Source organism: Capra hircus, chromosome 4 (genome assembly GCF_001704415.2).
Source record: "Capra hircus breed San Clemente chromosome 4, ASM170441v1, whole genome shotgun sequence".
In the NCBI taxonomy this organism is placed as follows: Eukaryota; Metazoa; Chordata; class Mammalia; order Artiodactyla; family Bovidae; genus Capra; species Capra hircus.
This window is the reverse complement of record NC_030811.1, coordinates 75,690,748-75,711,762: the sequence shown is the minus strand read 5'-3', so window position 1 is coordinate 75,711,762 and position 21,015 is coordinate 75,690,748. Positions and strand designations below refer to the sequence as shown.

Genomic DNA, 21,015 nt, shown 5'->3' with positions numbered 1-21,015 from the left:
TAGTGGAGGTGATGGAATTCCAGTTGAGCTGTTTCAAATCCTGAAAGATGATGCTGTGAAAGTGCTGCACTCAAGATGCCAGTATATCTGGAAAACTCAGCAGTGGCCACAGGACTGGAAAAGGTCAGTTTTCATTCCAATTCCAAAGAAAGGCAATGCTAAGAATGCTCAAACTACCGCACAATTGCACTCATCTCACACGCTAGTAAAGTAATGCTCAAAATTCTCTAAGCCAGGCTTCAGCAATACGTGAACCGTGAACTCCCTGATGTTCAAGCTGGTTTTAGAAAAGGCAGAGGAACCAAAGATCAAATTGCCAATATCTGCTGGATCATGGAAAAGCAAGAGAGTTCCAGAAAAACATCTATTTCGGCTTTATTGACTATGCCAGAGCCTTTGACTGTGTGGATCACAAGAAACTGTGGAAAATTCTGAAAGAGATGGGAATACCAGACCACCTAACCTGCCTCTTGAGGAATCTGTATGCAGGTCAGGAAGCAACAGTTAGAACTGGACATGGAACAACAGACTGGTTCCAAATAGGAAAAGGAGTACATCAAGGCTGTATATTGTCACCCTGCTTATTTAACTTTTATGCAGAGCACATCATGAGAAACGCTGGGCTGGAAGAAGCACAAGCTGGAATCAAGATTGCTGGGAGAAATATCAATAACCTCAGATATGCAGATGACACCACCCTTATGGCAGAAAGTGAAGAGGAACTAAAAAGCCTCTTGATGAAAGTGAAAGAGGAGAGTGAAAAAGGTGGCTTAAAGCTCAACATTCAGAAAATGAAGATCAGGGCATCTGGTCCCATCACTTCATGGGAAATAGATGGGGAAACAATAGAAACAGTGTCAGACTTTATTTTTTTGGGCTCCAATATCACTGCAGATGGTGACTGCAGCCATGAAATTAAAAGACGCTTACTCCTTGGAAGAAAAGTTATGACCAACCTAGATAGTATATTCAAAAGCAGAGACATTACTTTGCCGACTAAGGTCCATCTAGTCAAGGCTATGGTTTTTCCAGTGGTCATGTATGGATGTGAGAGTTAGACTGCGAAGAAGGCTGAGCGCTGAAGAACTGATGCTTTTGAGCTGTGGTGTTGGAGAAGACTCTTGAGGGTCCCTTGGACTGCAAGGAGATCCAACCAGTCCATTCTGAAGGAGATCAACCCTGGGATTTGTTTGGAAGGAATGACGCTAAAGCTGAAGCTCCAGTACTTTGGACACCTCATGCGAAGAGTTGACTCATTGGAAAAGACTCTGATGCTGGGAGAGATTGGGGGCAGGAGGAGAAGGGGTCGACAGAGGATGAGATGGCTGGATGGCATCACGGACTCGATGGACGTGAGTCTGAGTAAACTCCAGGAGATGGTGATGGACAGGGAGGCCTGGCGTGCTGCAATTCATGGGGTTGCAAAGAGTCGGACACGACTGAGCAACTGAACTGAACTGAATGTCAGTCTAGCTGACTTACTCATGTTCTGAAGGAAGGCATGTTGAATGGAAGGCCTTTAAAAATGCACATCTTCCCATTTCTTTTAAAAGTCTTTGTTTCTTTTCTTTCTTTTTTTTTTTTTTAGCATAAAATACAAAGAAGAAACTGAAAAACATTAAAAAAGCTAATCTAGGAGAGGGGAGCTGCCACTCAAACTGAGAAGCAGTCACATAAAAAGAACAGAAGTTTATATTGGTTTATTCACAGAAGGTAGGTAGGAGTCAAAACAGACTCAGGTGAAAATTTTATCAAGAAGCCTCGTGAAATTCTGGAATGCAGTTGGAAACAGGTAATTAAGCACATAAATCTTTGGAAGGGGGAAAATATACCAATCCTACCACAAGTCTAACTTATTAATATCTTGCAGTGAGGCTGATAACTTCTTCCCAAACACAAAACAATCAGATAAAACCAGTTTAAGACTTTGTAAAAGATTCTACATAAGATATTCCACGTCAGAAAAGAAAATTCAAAGTCAAGGATATTTTAAGCCATAGTTTTAACCACTAAAAATGAAGCAGAAAAAAAAAATGAAGTAGGAGAATTCCACAGCTCCACCACCTACATTGTACATGGTTAATATTAGAATTTTATCACCCATTTGAATTCATCAGAAGGAAATCAAACACACACAGACCACCCTGGCAAACAGTCTTGGTATTTTGTAAACATATACTTTAAGTCCAAGAATATATATTTATCCTCATTAAAAAAGAGGAAAAATATTATTAACAGGCTGTGTAACTGATGTATAGTATAAACTATAAAACTGAATCCAGACAGTAAATGGAAATTCAGACTTTTCACTCTGATCACCACACTTCCCACATCTCCACCCCTAACTCTGTATCCTGAGTAAAAATAATACTTAATAAGCCAATCACATCATATGCTTACAACCATTTAAAATGATAGGAAAAAAGGACCTACCTCCTCATACGCATCTATATCAATGTACACATCAGTGTCAGGAAGCTGCCCAAGGACTTTGTAGCTTGGACTGCAGACAGAGAGGGAGTATGTTAAAATACTATCATGCTGATGCTCAGGTAGTGATGGAAACACAAGATTCTGCACATTTGCAAATCCTGTATGGATTTGCTTGTGACTTCAGGGATATTTGGTTCTTTTCTCTTTTCGTTTATTTGGTCCTTTTATGGTCACTTTTCAGAAGGGCTCCACTTATATTTGCATTCCCCGTACCATTCCAAACCTAACACATCTCACACCCCCCACCCACATACACCTCACACATACACAATTTACATACACAGCACATATGCCTCACACCACACACACACACACATAACACTACACACATGCTCGTATATACCATCTACATATCACACACACAATCTGTTCCAGACAAAAGACTTAGGGATTTAAAGATGGGAGGAAAAATGAACTGTGCAGAGTTCCAACTATGTCTGGGACATGATCTCATGTCACTCGGTAGACAGAATTATCTTCCTGCTCTAATTCTAAAACAGGAGAGGGGATTTTCATTTTATTTGAAATAAGAGAACTGACCTGTGGAGCAAGAGGTTGGACGATCAACAGAAGGTGTGGGGAGAAAACAAAAATCTCAAATCAGCATTGGAGTTTCCTCAAGTTTAGTGTGAATAGATTTTTTAAAAACTTGTATTTAATTGAAGGACAATTGCTTTACAATATGGTGTTGGTTTTTGGCATGTATCAACATATATCAGCCATAGGTATACGTATCTCTCCTCCCTCTTGAACCTCCCTCCCACCTCCCACCCCATCCCACCCGTCTAGGTTGTCACAGAGCGCTGGTTTGAATTCCCTGAGTCATACTGCAAATTCCCACTGGCTGGCTGTTTCACGTATGGTAGCGTATATGATTCCATGCTGCTCTCTCGATCTGTCCCACCCTCTCCTCCCCGCCTCTCTGTGTCCACAAGTCTGTTCTTTATGTATGCGTCTTAACTGCTGTCCTGCAAATAGGCTCATCAGTACCACTTTTGTAGATTCCATGTATATGTGTTAATATTTGTTTTTCTCTTTCTGCTTACTCCACTCTGTATAATAGGCTCTAGGTTCATCCACTTCTTTAGAACTGACTCAAATGTGTTCCTTTTTATGGCTGAGTTACATTCCATTGTATATATGTACCACAGCTTCTTTATCCATTCATCTGTTTATGGACATCTAGGTTGCTTCATGTCCTATGTACTCTAAATAGCTGGGGTACTTGTGTCTTTTTCAATTATGGTTTTCTCAGGGTATATGCCCAGAAATGGGGTTGTTGAGTCATATGGTAGTTTTATTTCTAGTTTTTTAAGGGATTTCCATACTGTATTCCATAGTTGCTGTATCAATTTACATTCCCACCAATAGAGAAAGAAGGTTCTTTTTTCTCCACACCCTCTCCAGCATTTATTGTTTGTAGATTTTTTGATGATGGCCATTCTGACCAGTGTGAGATGGTATCTCATTGTAGTTTTGATTTGCATTTCTCTAATAATAAGTGATGTTGAGCATCTTTTCATGTGTTTGTATGTCTTCTTTGGAGGAATGTCTATTTAGGTCATCTTCTGCCTACTTTTTGATTGGGGTGCTTGTTTTTCTGGTGTTGGGTTGCATGAGCTGCTTGTATAATTTGGAAATTAATGCTTCATCAGTTGTTTCATTTGCTATTATTTGTATTCCTACACACTAACAACAAAAAAATCAGAAAATTATTGCAACAAAAAGAATAAAATACCTAGCAGTAAACCTACCTACAGAATCAAAGAGTTGTATACAGAAAACTATTAAGACACTGATGAAAGAAATCAAAGATGATGTAAAACAGATGGAAAGATAGTCCATGTTGTTGGGTTGGAGGAATCAATACTGTGAAAACGAATATACTACCAAATACAGTCTACAGATTCAATGCAATCCCTGTCAAATTACCGATGGCATTTCTCACAGAACTAGAACAAAAAATTTCCCAATTTGTATAGAAACACAAAAGACTTCGAATAGGCAAAGCAATCTTGAAAAAGAAGAATGAAGCTGGAGGAATCAACCTTCCTGACCTCAGACTATACTACAGAGCTACAGTCACCAAGACAATATGGTACTGGCACAAAAACAGAAACATAGACCAGTGGAACAAGACAGAAAGCCCAGAGATAAACCCATGCACCTATGGGCACCTTATTTTTGACAAATGAGGCAAGAATATACAATGGGGAAAAGACAGTCTCTTCAATAAGTGGCACTGGGAAAACTGGACAGCTATGTGTAAAAGAATGAAATTAGAACGCTTCATAACAGCATATACAAAGATAAACTCAAAATGGATTAAAGATCTAAACATAAGACCAGAAACTAAAAACTCATAGAGGAAAACATAGGCAGAACACTCTATGACATAAATCACAGCAAGATCCTCTGTGACCCACCTTCTAGAATAAAGGAGATAAAAACAAAAATAAACAAGTGGGACCTACTTAAACATAAAGACTTTTGCACAGCAAAGGAAACTATAAACAAGGTGAAAAGACAACCCTCAGAATGGGAGAAAATAATAGCAACTGAGTAGATTTTTTAAAATTACTTATTGATTTCTGTGGCTGTGCTGGGTCTTAGTTGTGGAATGTGGGATCTTTCATCTTCATAGTGGTATGTGAGATCTTTAGTTGCAGCATGTGAACTCTCACTCACAGCATGTGAGATTTTGTGTTCCTTGACCAGGAATTGAACCCAGGGCCCTTGCATTGGGAGTGTGGAGTCTTAGCTCCTGGACCACTAAGGAAGTCCCAAATGAATAGATTTTAAACATTATTTTTCAAGAACACAAATTTCTATATCTTTACAGTCTGGCTCAAAGTAGACAGTGAAATGATGATAGGTACTATTTCTTAAACACCTGATATTACCTTATTATAGCCCATTAAAAATATCCTGGGTTTATTTCTGCCATCATGTAGAAAAGAAACTGAAGTCCAGTGGGGTTAGGTGAGTTGTTCAAATTAGAGAGCTTGGCAGACACAGAATATAGCTCAAGGTCTTTTCTTTGACATTTCATGGCCTTGTTACCATGCTCTGGTATTCCTCAGCATGTATGTAAACTGCTTTGTGAGTTAGAATCCATAGCGGAAATGTCACAGGTTTTTCTAGGTGGGTTCCCTCAACAAACATTCAGTGAACACACAATCATGTGCTGGTTCTGGGCTCCAGGAATCTCACCTCTACAATTAAGTTGCTCGTGCTCACAGTCTAGTGATGACTGTGGACAAATATAACACCAAGGACTGATACTGTAGACAAGAAGAAAAGTTCTCAGCTGAGTTCACAGTTAGGAGAAAACCTTTTAAAAGAGACTCAACACGTTGTCCGTATGTTGCAATCTAGTTGCCAGGGGGCAGGGGTAAGTAGGGGTTAACACACGGACCACAGGTGGCAGCAGTGGTAAAGAACCTGCCTGCCAAAGCAGGAGACAAAAGAGATGAGGGTTTGATCCCAGGGTCGGGAAGATGCCCTGGAGGAGGAAATGGCAACTCATTCCAGTATTCTGGCCTGGAGAATCCCATGTACAGAGGAGCCTGGAGATTTACAGTCCATGGGGTAGCAAAGAGTTGGATGTAACTGAAGTGACTTAGCATATGGACCACACAAAACACAAGTAACCTGGAGACATGCGAGGTGCTGGAGGACCAAGGCACTGTTGTGGGCACACAGGGGAGGATGAGAGCTCTCTGGCTGGGTGAGTGGGGTCTTAGTGTATGAGGATTTCAACAGACAGATGCGGAAAAGGTCTTCCTAACCAGCTGGAGTGCACTGATAAACCTCAGGTCTAAATACTCCTTGTTTCTTTTCTAATCACCCCAAGGAGCAAGAAAGTCTCTCTTTCTGAACTCTGATGGGGTTTTATCTGGCCATTTTTTATGTTTATTATCACTGTACCTTGCTTATGGTTACTGAAGCACTTATAATCATGTATTTCAATTTCTTGAAGATGGATTATAAAATGCTCTTTATGAATTAGCCTCTGGATTCACAAAAACTCATATTTGAATCATCGTCTACCACTTGCTGTATGATCTTAATCAGTCTAGGCCCCTGTTTCCACATCTGTGAAATGGGGATGCTAACAGTCATCAGTCTATAAGGATGAAATGATACAAAGTGTGGATCTTTGCACAGAGCCAGGCACATAACCACAATAATTTAATGCCACCATGACTTCATTACCATGATTAGCATCATCATCATCATCATGAATCTATCATTCGTAGGAGAGTGAAGCCTTTTTGAAGGGAAGGGCCATGTTTTATCTACTGCTTTGGTCTGTATCTAAAGTCACTGTTGAAGTGTCAGGCAGGAAACACACCCAAGCCAATATGCGCTCTCACCTCTGTGTTCTGTAAATCACAGTCAGCAGTGCGATGATCACAGCAGTAATCAAACCATAGTCCAGTCCCAGGAACAAGGAGGAAACAAAAGTGGTAAGCCAGATGGTCTAAACAAAAGACAGAGAGCTATAAGTAGAATCATTGGAAAAACTTCCTGAGTCACACACACACAGTACTCAGCCTTGCTTAACTGGATACTGCATATAATAACTGGCCACAGTAACTTTCTTTCTCACATTTTTACCAGCAACAATTCATCTGTTGCTATGACATACTCACCTAACAATCACCTTTGTTACTTACCAGCTCTATTTTGCTGGTTCTCCAGAAAAAGGGGAGATCTGAGAATTGCATAAACATTCCTTTCAGGTTGACAATCACAATGGCCGACAGCACAGCCTGAAACACAGCACATCCACACATGCCTCCCCTCTTGTGTCCGGAGACCCCCTGGACACACTGTGTCCTCAGGGGCCTTGCTGGCTCCTCACTGTCCTCCTGCTGCCCTCCCCACATCCTCTATCCACTCACTTCCTACACAGCAGTGATGGTATGTTTTGAGCCAAGAACACCTGGATTTTCAGGACTTGGTTAGCTAAAACAGGCCCTGGAAAACAGGTTTACTAGTAGCAAACCTGTACGGTGGCCAAGAGGTTTAGAATTAAATGGTACTCGAGGAATGATTTCCTCCATGGTCTTCCTGCATCATGAGTTTTATACTCTATATCGTTCCTAAGTTCTACTAGGTTAAATGTTTTATGAGTGTAGGCCATCTCAAATTTTTAATAGCAGTATAAGGTCATAAAAGATCAGAGAGAAGGGACCTTGGAGATAAGCCAAACCCAAACCTCTGCTTTGCAGATAAGGAAACAGAACCAGCGATGTTGAGAAGTCTTCCCGTAGGTCCCAGGTATTGGCAGATTGTAGAAGAGGATATTGACCCTAGTGTTGACCCTTTTTGCTACTACCCTACTAGGGTAGTAGTAAAAATCCAAGAGAGTCACAAAAATGTCAACTAGTAAAACTGTAAAATCTCTACACATGGAAAAACCTCTCACCAAGTCCAGGGTACACACCTGAGGTAGTGATTCAAAGAGAAATCCAGTGGCTAATATGACCAGCAGAATCATTAATGAAGCCAAACAACCTGCAAGCTGGATGAGAAAAGACACATGGAAGGGGCTTTTAGGAGACTTGAGTGAGAAGTGGGACATAGGTTCCTCTTAGTCTCTTGAAAATCACTATGGAAAGATATGGCTTCACATAAGTCATCCATACCATTACATAAACCTGTAGCTGTTTCCCACTCCATTTCTGAGGTTTTGGTTCCTCTTACAGCCTTCAGGTGAAAGTCGCTCAGTCATGTCTGACTCTTTGTGACCCCATGGACTATACAATCCATGAAATTCTCCTGGCTAGAATACTGGAGTGGGTAGCTGTTCCCTTCTCCGGGTGATCTTCCTAACCCAGGGACTGAACTCAGGTCTACCGCATTGCAGGCGGATTCTTTACCAGCTGAGCCACCAGGAAGTCTTTTAGCCTTTAAACAAAAGCTGAAATGCTTAAATACTCTGAATGAAATGCCCATGCCAGTGGTGGAGAAAAGGACATATATGGTGCAGACCTAAGACACACAGGGGCCAGAAGAGTTCAGACATGGCTTTATTGTCCATTTGCAGTAGCCACGTGTGGTTATTTCAATTGTAAAAAGTAAATTAAATAAAATTAAAAATTCAGGCCTTGGTTGCACTAGCCACATTTCAAGTGTTCAAGAAGGCCATGTTACTAGTGGCTGCCATACTGGAGAGCACAAATATCAAATATTTCCATCACTTCAGGAAGTTCTACGGAACGGGGCTGGCAATCTGCCCACACTCACTCTCAGGCTTTCATGACAACATCCTATGTCTGAACCTTGAAGTTTACTCATAGCCAGAAATGTTAATTTTTTTTATTTGACTGGGGAATATACTCCTTTTCTGTAGATTCAGTTCCTTGTGATTTGCTTCAACCAATCATGCCTTTCTCTGATTCATACACAGCTCACTGGAGCATGGATCTTCAGGCAGAATACAATCAGGAGATTAGTTTATCACCCAAATCACCAGACCTTAGGGGCCAGCTGCATACACACCTGTGTCTTCCCTCCAGTTCCCTCCTGAACAAGGCTTCGAGACAAGGAGCATGAAATTGAAAAAGTCTGGAAGAGTGAGCCGATGGAATTGCACAGTCCCAGGGCAATGAGCTCCTTTTCCATATGGAAGGAAAGCACAAAAGAGGTTAGTTATTTTTCAGGAAGACAGGCATGATGACCCATTTAATGGACATCTTCAACAGTACGGGCCGTCTATTCATTCTCTTTCCAGATACAAAAATTTGTTTAGCATGAATTCAAAATAGGAATTATTGCATAATTTAAGGTGGGAGAAAAACACTTTGAATTCTTATTGCATTAGAGATAAATGCTGTGATCATCACCTAGCCCCCTCGTTCTTAAACACATTCTCTACACAATGAATATTTTTGTCTTTTAAAGAAAACTACAGCAACAGGGACAAAATATTTTTGATGTTTAAGAGAAAATTATTGGTGGATAAGACTACTGGCATCTTTTAAATGCCTGGGCTCATGTTCATCCAGGAACCCATGCCAGTGTCCTCTTTGGACCAGTGAGTGAGTCCTTATCTCAGGGCAACTTCTGGTCTTCCTAGTTGGATCACTGTGTCTCATGCAAACATAGAACATCTAGTCTCCTCTTAGAACTACCCAGTGTTACAGTAACACTTCAAGCTAAACTAATGCCTCACGGTATTCAGATTAAACAATTTATCTGCAGCTATCTTATACAAGAAGGTAGCAAATAATATATTTGAGTGAAGAATCATAAACTCAAAGTTTAATGAACAAAGAGAAAGCTTCTGAGTAGAGTAAAAATGGTTCTGGAAAAATATTAGATTCTCAAGCTGTGAGCTTTAAAGTAGGGACAGCACCTAGAGGAGTTTGGCAAACTGTAAACTTCAGAGTGGAGATCTCACCTGCTGATGAGGTGAGGTAGGATTCAGTACCTCAGTGTTCTGATGATTTAATGCCTCCCACAGCAGAGTAAGATGACCATACCGCTAGGAAGCATCTGCAGGAAGTTAATTATTTTTACCTGATTGCCATCAACCTGGTAGCCATGCTTATTTGCCAAGGTCTTGGCCATTGAGATGGTGACTGAGAATCCAACGATGGCTATGGCAATGGCATCCACGTACACAAGGTGGAAGAGGCTGGTGTCTGGATTGGCTGGAGGTAGCAGCCTGAAAAGTGAAGCCGACTTTAACCTGGGTGTTGTGACCACTGGAAAAAACCATGCAGCTAGAGGGGGGCATTTTAGTGGGGGTGAGGGGCACTATCTGCAGATGAGGTAATTAGCACTTGGGTACTTGTTTCAGCAAAAAGCAGGGCCCTCTTTGAAGCACAGGTTCTTTCCAGGCCCCACCCCCAGAGTGTCAGCTTTCAACCTGAATGGGTTATCAGCAGAGATCCAATGCCATTTTATTTAGAAAAGGAGTAACCCCATACCTCACAGCTCCCCGTATGGCAGGTATAAGACTCAAGAATAGGAAGAAGAGAGGGTCAGTGAAGCGCTCAGATGCCACAAGACATTCAAACCAAAACTGAGGTGAGGAGGGAGCTGGACAAGGCATTGGAGAATTACTACTGTCTAAGCAACACCAGGGAGAAGGCAATGGCAACCCACTCCAGTACTCTTGCCTGGAAAATCCCATGGACAGAGGAGCCTGGAAGGCTGCAGTCCATGGGGTCGCTAAGAGTCAGACACGATTCAGTGACTGAGCAACTGAGCGACCTCACTTTCACTTTTCACTTTCATGCATTGGAGAAGGAAATGGCAACCCACTCCAAGGTTCTTGCCTGAAGAATCCCAGGGATGGGGGAGCCTGGTGGGCTGCCGTCCCTGGGGTCGCACAGAGTTGGACACGACTGAAGCGACTTAGCAGCAGCAGGCAACACCAGGGATACTCACTGCTCTCCCTCGCTATTTGATGTAAGGACTCTGCTTTTTTCCCCACATCCCTTTAGGTGAGTTTCTAACATGGGAAAGGAGCAGCAGCAGATTATACTTCTTGGGTCTCACCTGGGATCCCTAGGAGTCTGGAGGGGCCATAAATGTGACTCCTGGAGCTTCCTAACGGGGAACCTAATTTTGTGGTCCATTCCTATAGTTTGGAACCTTTGTCCTAAAAGAACAGAATAGGTTTCCCTGGAATCGTATGGGGGAAAGGGCAACAGAGGTTTTCAAAGGCACTTGCTCTAATTCAAGGCATTGGGCTAAATAATAACATCAATTAATGGATGCACAGTATTATATTTTTATAGTCATTTATTAGGTGCTTCTTTTTGTGCCAAGTTCTGTGTTTACCTATCTCTAATAGCACTGTGGGCTAGGCACCATTATAATCCCCATTTTACAGATGAGGAAAATGAGGCATAGTGAGGTCAAGCAATTTGTCCAAGATCAAATGACTCATCTACCAAGTTCAACAAAAACTGTGAAGGACCTGCCTCTCCATGTTATTTCTCATGCCGTGTCATATCATAGTGATGAAGGGGTTGTCTCAGGCTCTGGGGTAAGGGAAAGGGAGGAGAGCAAAGGAAGGGAACCTAGTATGTGTTAAACTCAAGTTTGTCCTTACAACAACCCTTCTAAATAGGTGTCAATATTATCCCAATGTATAGGTGAAAAAAATGGATATTTGTGGAGTTAAGTGATCTGCTGAAGACAGCTGGAATCAGACCCGAGAGGTCTGACTATAGAACTTCCTGTCTTTCCCTGCAACTTTGCTGCATGAGCATTAATCAGGAGAGAAGGCGCGGCGGCAGGTTTGGGTCTGAGGAATAGGAATATGAGAAAAGAATGCGTGCAGCAACGAATTCAGAGAAGTAAACCAAGGAACGTGATATGTCGCCATGAATGGGATCTTTTAACAGTCATCTGTCAATTTCTGGACACTGTATTGTGTATTTAAGTGTGTGTGTGTGGTTAAGTGTGGTAGTTACAGCAGTGTTTTCAAATACAATCACTAACAATTCCTCCCTTACGTTGTGTGTGCTGCTGCCATATCTAGATGCCGTCTGTTACCCCTCTAGTTGAATCCAGGCTGGCCATTTGATTTGCTTTGACCAGAACATGGTGGGAGTGATGAGTGCGGTAAGCCACTTGGCAGCTTCTGCTCTTCTGTCCTGTTGCCCTGAGCCGACACACAGAGACCCTGGCTACCCTGCTGGAGACCCGTGTGGAGAGAAGATGCCAGCTAGCCCTCAGCTGTTCCAGCCACTGCAGCTGAGCTGTTAGACAGAGGTCCTCTTGGTTCCTCCAGCCCCAGTCATCCCTTTAGAGTTTGTGGCTGCCTGAGAGACCCCAAGTGAGACACTCAGTTGAGCCTCACCTACATGGGAAAACTGTGAGCAAATAAACCACTGTTGTTTGGCAATGAGGCTCATATATCACTGAAGTGGTATGACTGTACATAGATAGGATGTTAGACAGGCATTATTGGTTTCCTGCCTGGTTTTGAGCAAAGTTCCATAAAGATAAGGTTTCTGGGAAGCCAAGTTTCAAAACGGTACTTTTTTTTTTTTTTAAGGTTTAGTTTTTACTAATAGAGGGAAAGCATATTTGGGTATAATGCAATAGGGAAAGGAAGGTATTAGGTAGGAATTATGGCAGCATGTGAATTTTAAAAAGGAGAAATCTAAGTGTGAAAATTCACCATGTAAGTTACTTGTGATTAGTTATTGAATAGGGTTATCTATTGGATCCAAAGACTCGTGTTTATCACATGACTATGTTAGTGACCCAGGTGTGAGGTAATGGAAAGATCACACTACTGGGTATCAGAAGACTGAGTTCTGAGTCCAGACTGGGACTCACCAAACCGCACTCACATCTCTCAAATGTCACCTTCTCTGACACCCTACCTAAAAGAGCAACCTCAGCCCCTCCTGTCTCTTACCTGGCTTCCCCTGTCTTATGGCATGTCTCACTACTGATGTATTGCCTATTTCTCCTAGTAGAATATCAGCTCCATGAGAGCAAAGACTTTTTTGCTTCCATGTTCACTTCTGTTTTTAACTGCTGTGTCCCTAGCACCTAATAGGCATTCAATAAATATAAGCTGAATAAGTGAGAATAAAAGAACTTTTAAATCTGTTAAGTGAGGATAACACATATCAACAGTGTTATTGTGAGCCATCAATTGACATGGTGGGTATAAAAGTACTTAAAAAAATTGTAAGTGCAAGTAGAAAAGCAAGGATTATCACTGTGTTATACTTTTACATGAATCATAAGTAACTCATTTATGATAGCAATTCATTGAAGCTGAGTGCAGGCTTCCTCCTTCAACACTTGCTCCCTGGGTGAACTTTGGCTTGGAGAGCAACTCCTCTTCCCTGGGCTTCCCTGGAGATTCTTAGCTGGTACCTGGGGCAAGCCCTGATGGAATATGCCAGGTTCTTTCAATATCCAACATCTGGGCAAATGTCTGACTCTGTTCTTTTGCAAGGACAGGAGAGGGTGGCAAGAAACAGACGGTACCAGGGACAAAAAGCCAGAGAGACACACAGAGAGATACAGAGTGAACCAGGGATGATCAGAGAGGGACAGATGAGACCAGGAGAGGCTCGTAGTCACTCTTACTCCTTTAAATATAAAACATAATAGTAAAATTTAAAAAAATGTAGAATTAGATAAGAGAAAAACAGATGAAGCAAAGCAGCAATATGTGGTCTAAAGCAAGAAAACTGGTTGAAATAATGGGCCACAGAGCTTTCAGTTAACGTGTCTAGACCATGCCCTGTGTGCCAGGCACCATATGGACAGCTCTACCTGCACTGTTTCTCGTAGGTCTCACAGCTGTCCCTCAGAAAGTCACTAATCACCACGTTTGCTTGACAGAGGAGGAAACTGAGGCTTTGAGATGGTGTGTGACTTACCCAAGGTCACAGAGCTAGTAAGTGACAGGCCAGATTTAGGTCATTTTGCTTTTAACTCCTATGCTACCCAGGAAGAGATCTATTAATAAAAAACTGCTAAGTGGAATGATGCTAAAGCTGAAACTCCAGTACTTTGGCCACCTCATGCGAAGAGTTGACTCACTGGAAAAGACTCTGATGCTGGGAGGGATTGGGGGCAGGAGGAGAAGGGGACGACAGAGAATGAGATGCCTGGATGGCATCACTGACTGGATGGACGTGAGTCTGAGTGAACTCTGAGAGTTGGTGATGGACAGGGAGGCCTGGCGTGCTGCGATTCATGGGGTCGCAAAGAGTTGGACACGACTGAGCGGCTGAACTGAACTGAACTGAAGTGCTATATAGGAAAAAAAAAAAAAAGAAAAACCGTTGTTGGTGGGACTGTAAAATGGTGCAACAGTTACGGAAAACAGAATGGAGGTTCTCAAAAAATTAAACTAGAACTATCATATGATCTAGCAATGCCACTTCTATGTGTATATCCAAAATAACTAAAAACAGGGTCTTGAAGAGATATTTGTATACTCATGCTCATAGCAGGATAAGTCACAATAGCTAAGAGGTGGAAAGAACCCACATGTCCACCAATGAGGATAAACAAAGTGTGGTATGGACACACTGTGGAATTTTATTCCATTTTAAAGAGGAAGGGAATCCTGTCACATGCTATAACATGAACCTTGATGATATTATGCTAAATGAAATAAGCCAGTCACAAAAAAGGCAAATAGTATATGATTCCACTTATGAGTACTAAAATAATCAGATTCATAGAGATAGAAAGTAGGGGCTGGAGGGAAAGCAGAATGGAGAGTTATTGTTTAACAGTATAGAGTTTCAGATTTGCAAGGTGAAAAAGTTCTGGAGATCTGTTTCACAACAATGTGACTGTACTTAGTATACTGAACTATGCACTTAATGATTAAAATGGTGAATTTTATGTTATTATTATTTTTATCACAATAACCTCTGCCACACATACACAAGCTTAAAAACAAAAACAAAAACAAAAACAAAAACCCAAACCCTTAGCTATTTGATATATAGAAAATGATTTTTCATTTCAAGAATACTAAAGTAGGGGATATAAGATATTCATCCACTGATTATTCAAGTCATACTGTTACTTATAACTATTTTCCTACCCCAGAGGAAGTGTGCCAACGACATCCACATTGTACGATTCATGCAGGTTAAACCCAGCCGAAATGCCAGTTCCCATAACCACCTGAAAGAGACACAAACCTGAATGCACTTTGAGAAATAAACATTCAAACATCACAAAAATAAGCTTCAAAGAACTTGTTAGCCAAGCCAAATCTATTCTCACACTTTCAGTTTTAAAAAGAAAAATTATTGTTAGCTCCCAGCATTTCTAACGTTTTCTAATGACCCTTCTCCACAACATGAAAGTGGACTCTACGGTCTCCTTGTGACCTGGAATTCTTTCCTCTTTACTTTGCTCTGTTTCATCCTGAGGCATTTGGCTAGTTGGCTACAAACAGAAAGAAGCCGTAAAACCTTCTAGGAGCTGGCTTTGCATTTAGGGCAAGCAAAGGCTCCAGCCAAGGTGGCACAAACAAAGGACATGAAATATGTCTTGTGAGGGTGATACAGTGACATGTATCATTGTAAAAGGCATGTTTGGGTCTACAGTTGTGGATCAGCATCCTGTGGACTCTGTCTCTAGGACAGCAGCACCAAGGTGGTTAGAGGTGCCCACCAGCGCCTCCAGAAGCATGGCTGTCTTCTCCCATGTCTGTGCAGAGTCAGAGCGAAACTACCTGTCACTGAGCGTCCTTATATATAAGGTTTTCTGGATTTAGTCTGTGTGTGAAGTAAAAGCCTCAGTGAGCTACAAGAAGAGAAAATAACAAAAAAGATGGCAACTTTCTTCATTCCAAAGAACGACTGCCTGTAGAATTTTCCGAGTGGGTTACGTAGGAGCACAGGAATAGGGGTGGCCAGAGAAGGGAGCCAGTCCCCCATGGAGGGGCCTGCTGCAGGGAACCAACAAGAAGGAAGCTCATGATCAGACACAGCAGCCTGCGAGGTCAAGGGCATGGCTGCTTCTGGCCCCATGGTGAAATGCTTCTTCTTTGTTGGTGGTAATGTCTGCCACCCTTAACTGCATCTGTTGTGCATCTTGAACTGGGGGAGGGCCCCCAAATTCAAATCCACAGGATACACATGGCTCAAGTTTCTGGAGCATCAACTTTATGCAGTGGTAAATAATTTAAACCACAGCTTTCCTACCAACACACACAGATGCGTTTTGAAACAGAATACAAAACCCCAAACAATTTTATCATAAGAAAGACATTTTATGCTTAAAGAGTCATGCAGATACTGTTCCCAAGTTTCCAGCAATGGCTTCCTTCTTCCTTGTTCTGAGGAACACACAAATAAGTAAAAAACCCCAAAACCAAAAACCAAAAAAACACAGGTTCACCATAATCACAATGAAAGAATTCTGGAGAACCATTGCTCCGGGAAACATGAAGGAAACTTTAAAGGGAATCTGGAAAGTGGACAGAGCTAGGAACCTCAGCCAGGAAAAACAGTCTTCATTATTTACTTCATGATTAGGGCTTGTCCTTCTCCTTTGCCATGCAAAGGAGCTGAGAACCTCCTGTTGTTCTCCAAGAGGAAACAGGAAATCTGTGTCAAACCCCAGTGATAGAACAGGTCTTGAGATGATGAGAAACAGTCCTATTTGTGTGTAGATGTGATGGAAGCAAGGAAGAGGATCAAAGGCCCTGGCTTCCTTGTGAGCTATACCAGTTGGTAGGTTTTGGGCCTGGAACTTCTTGCTAAATTTGGATCAGATACCTATCCTTTTTATTTCTTCCCTTGTGGGTTCCCAAACTATACACCAAAGTGCCTCAGAGTCCCAAGGAGAGCTCACTGGGTCTGTGAGACTTTCATGGGAAATAGGGACACCTGTCAGATACCATGCAAACTTCTAGTTTGAGTAGTTCACAGTTTCTACATTAGCTCCTACTACATCGGTTTCAGTCATACCAAAGGTTTGCAAAGCCTTTGGTCACTGTGATTTAGAAAAAAAGTACTACACAAAAATCAAAAGTGAACAGGAAATGAGGGTAGTGGTGTCTGATTCCCAGGTTCAAGGGGTTGTGCAATGTCCACAAGCCACACAAATTCATTAATATATTGCTGTGGTTATTTAAGAATGTAATAACACTTTATTTCAATTTATACGCATTATTTTTACAAACAGTTCTTAAGTTGTTAGACATAAATATACATTAAATTGTTTGGACTTGGTTACTTAGTAAATGGAACTATTAGTTAGGTATTTCTTTTGACCTATGAGTGCCAAGAATTAACAAAGTTTGGGAACCTTTGTCTTTTGCTCTTTCTAAACTAGAAACAGCTTAGTTTTTTCAAGTCATTAAAGTATTACATATTCATTATAAAACAATTAGACAATAAAAACTCTGAGAAAGAAAAATCTCCATAATTTCACTCAGATAATTTACGTTCACATTTTTGTGGATAGTCTTCATCTATATTTTAAAAGTCACCCATGCCTATGTTTTAATGCTTTTTTTTTTTTTGTCACTGTATTTGTAAAAGTTCCCCTTGACAAACTCCAACCTTCTCTTGGAGGAACAGAGGGAAAAAAGGTCTAACTTCTCTCTCCCTGGTCCCACTTCAAAACCCTTCACAGAAACAGTTAGGTGAATGTGGCTGGAAGTTGACTTACCGCAAAGAACTCTAAAGGAATGGGTGCTGGCAATTTCTCTTTAAATCTCTCATTAAACTCCTTGCCACCCAACAGCAAACCAAAAACCATCAGCCCAACGCCTAGGGAATACACGTTGAGGTTTTTAACATTCTGCAACACAGCAACTGTACTCTGTAACACAGTGAACACTGGATGTTACATCAAGCAATAGCCGCTGAATAGACAGTCTAGTGTTCTAACTCACACTAGCCATCCCAGTAGTGGACATTTCCAGTTAACAGTTCTCAGGCTGAAATCTCTCTCTTTGCAGCTTTCACCACTAGGAGTCATTTTTACCCAGCTATACAACTTTGTAGTTGTAATACCTACCCAACAATCATATACTACAGTGTTTTTTGCTACACTAATGTCTCAATGTAGAATTGTAAAATTCAGAAGAGTCACCATGAAGCTGAATCCTGAGCATTAGGAAAGGACCATGGGTTATATCAGCATAATAATCTGAAAGCAAATATACAGAAAAGCTTTTAGGAACTGAAAGTGGGAGAAATCATTTTTAGCAGATGAAAGAAGAATGAGGTGAGCTTCGAAGGCAAGAGAGTAGCTGAAACTTAGAAAGAAGCCCAGGAAACTTAAGAGAAGAAAGCCACTTAATTGTCTCCTAAGGCTGCAGTCTCGGCACCCCACGTGCAGTCAGTGCTCATCTGGACCCTGGGCAGGTAGACGATCACCAAGCCCAGACTACAAACCTTTCCTATCAATGCCTAGAGCATTCTCTGGTGTGCCTCTCTGTCCTATTTCCTTTGTGACAAGGCACTTTGAGAAATCTCAGAGTAACAAGCATGTTACCAGCTATTATGGGAAATGAAGAATTTAGTTATTTAGGAACTATTCCCACAGTTGGAGGCTTCTCAAGTGGCTCAGTGGTAAAGAATTTGCCTGCCAATGCAGGAGATGCAGGAGCTGTGGGTTGGATGCCTGGCTCGGGAAGATCCCCTGGAGAAGGAAACAGCAATCCACTTCAGTATTCTTGCCTGGGAAATCCCATGGACAGAGGAGCCTGGTGGGCTACAGTCCATGGGGTCATGAAGAGTTGGATATGACTGAGCATGCGTGGACACCCAGAGCTGGACTTCATTCTAATCAATGAAACATTCAATTTAATTGTCACTTCCTCAAAGCTACTTTCCTAGATCCCTAATCTAGCCAGTCAGTCAGTTCAGTTGCTTAGTAATGTCTGATTCTTTTCGACCCCATGGACTGCAGCATGTCAGGCTTCCCTGTCCACCACCAACTCCAACAGCTTGCTCAAATTCATGTCCATTGAGTTGTGACGCCATCCAACCATCTCATCCTCTGTTGTCCCCATCTCCTCCTGCCTTCAATCTTTCCCAGCATCAGGGTCTTTTCCAATGAGTCAGTTTTTCACATCAGGTGGCCAAAATAATGAAGGTTCAGCTTCAGCATCAGTCCTTCCAATGAATATTCAGGACTAATCTTTAGGATGGACTGGTTGGATCTCCTTGCAGTCCAAGGGACTCTCAAGAGTCTTCTCCAACACCGCAGTTCAAAAGCATCAATTCTTCAGCACTCAGCTTTCTTTATAGTCCAACTCTCACATCCATACATGACCACTGGAAAAATCACAGCTTTGACTAGACAGATCTAGTAAAAGTAATGTCTCTGCTTTTTAATATGCTGTCTAGGTTGGTCATAGCTTTTTTTCAAAGGAGTAAGCGTTTTTTAATTTCATGGCTCCAGTCACCACGTGCAGTGATTTTGGAGCCCAAAAATAAAATCTCTGATTGTTTCCATTGTTTCCCCATCTATCTGCCATGAAGTGATGGGACAACATGCCATGATCATTGTTTTTTGAGTGTTGAGTTTTAAGCCAGCATTTTCACTCTCCTCCTTCACTTTCATCAAGAAGCTCTTTAGTTCTTCTTTGTTTTCTGCCATAAGGGTGGTTTCATCTGCATATCTGATGTTATTGATATTTCTCCCAGCAATCGTGATTCCAGCTTGTGCTTCTTTCAGCCCAGCGTTTCTCATGATGTACTCTGCATATAACTTAAACAAGCAGGTTAACAATATATAGCCTTGACGTACTCCTTTCCCATTTTGGAACCAGTCTGTTGTTCCATGTCTGGTTCTAACTGTTGCTTCTTGAAAAGTGAAAGTAAAGTCGCTCTGTCGTGTCCAACTCTTTGCAACCCCATAGACTGTAGCCTACCAGGCTCCTCTGTCCATGGGATTTTCCAGGCAATAGTACTGGAGTAGATTGCCATTTCCTTCTCCAGGGGATCTTCCCAACCCAGGGCTTGAACCCAGGTCTCTGGCATTGTAGACAGATGCTTTTACCATCTGAGCCACCAGGGAAGTCCTTGACCTGCATACAGATTTCTCAAGAGGCAGGTAATGTGGTCTGGTATTCCCATCTCTTGAAGAATTTTCCACATTTTCTTGTTCACACACAGGCTTTGGCATAGTCAATAAAGCAGAAGTAGATGTTTTTCTGGAATCTCTTGCTTTTTCTATCATCCAACGGATGCCTGCAATTTGATCTCTGGTTCCTCTGGCTTTTCTAAATCCAGCTTGAACATTTGGAAGTCCACAGTTCACATACTGTTGAAGCCTCACTTGGGGAATTTTCAGCATTACTTTACTAGCATGTGAGATGAGTGTAATTGTGTGGTAGCTTGAACATTCTTTGGCGTTGCCTTTCTTTGGGATTGGAATGAAAACGGACTTTTCCAGTCCTGTGGCCACTGCTGAGTTTTCCAAATTTGCTGGCATATTGAGTGCAGCACTTTCACAGCATCATCTTTTAGGATTTGAAATAGCTCAGCTGGAATTCCAGTAGCTTTGCTCATAGTGATTCTTCCTAAGGCCCACATGACTTCACACTCCAGTGATGCTTCGTAAGGCCTATTTGTCTGGCTCGAGGTGAGTGATCACACTATCGTGGTTATCTGGGTCATGAAACTCTTTTTTCTATAGTTCTTCTGTGTATTCTTGCCACTTCTTCTTAATATCTTCTGCTTTCTACCATTTCTGTCCTTTACTATGCCCATTTTTGTATGAAATGTTCCCTTGGTATTTCTAATTTTCTGGAAGAGATCTCTAGTCTTTCCCATTCTATTGTTTTCCTCTCTTTCTTTGCATTGATCACTGAGAAACGCTTTCTTATCTCTCTTTGCTATTCTTTGAAACTCAGGAATTTAGATGGGTATATCTTTCCTTTTCTCCTTTGCCTTTAGCTTCTCTTCTTTTCTCAGCTATTTGTAAGGCCTTGACAGACAACCATCCCACCTTTTTGCATTTCTTTTTCTTGGGGATGATCTTGATCCCTGTCTCCTGTACAATGTCAGGAACCTCTGTCCATCCATA

General features: G+C 41.7%; 1 protein-coding gene across 2 annotated transcripts in view; it reads right to left on the bottom strand.

Moving 5' to 3' along the window:
- SLC26A5 (solute carrier family 26 member 5) overlaps positions 1-21,015 on the bottom strand; it is a 36,671-nt gene that overhangs the window by 5,042 nt on the left and 10,614 nt on the right. Inside the window, exons 6-13 of one of the 2 annotated variants that reach the window (XM_005679110.2) lie at positions 17,644-17,796; positions 15,059-15,141; positions 10,027-10,174; positions 9,007-9,120; positions 7,949-8,026; positions 7,176-7,271; positions 6,873-6,979; positions 2,434-2,503 (exon numbers count right to left, since the gene is read on the bottom strand). In XM_005679110.2, the coding sequence (XP_005679167.1) occupies positions 2,434-2,503; positions 6,873-6,979; positions 7,176-7,271; positions 7,949-8,026; positions 9,007-9,120; positions 10,027-10,174; positions 15,059-15,141; positions 17,644-17,796 (849 nt within the window). The remainder of the gene's footprint in view (positions 1-2,433; positions 2,504-6,872; positions 6,980-7,175; positions 7,272-7,948; positions 8,027-9,006; positions 9,121-10,026; positions 10,175-15,058; positions 15,142-17,643; positions 17,797-21,015) is intronic. The other variant, XM_005679111.2, reaches the window with a different exon arrangement.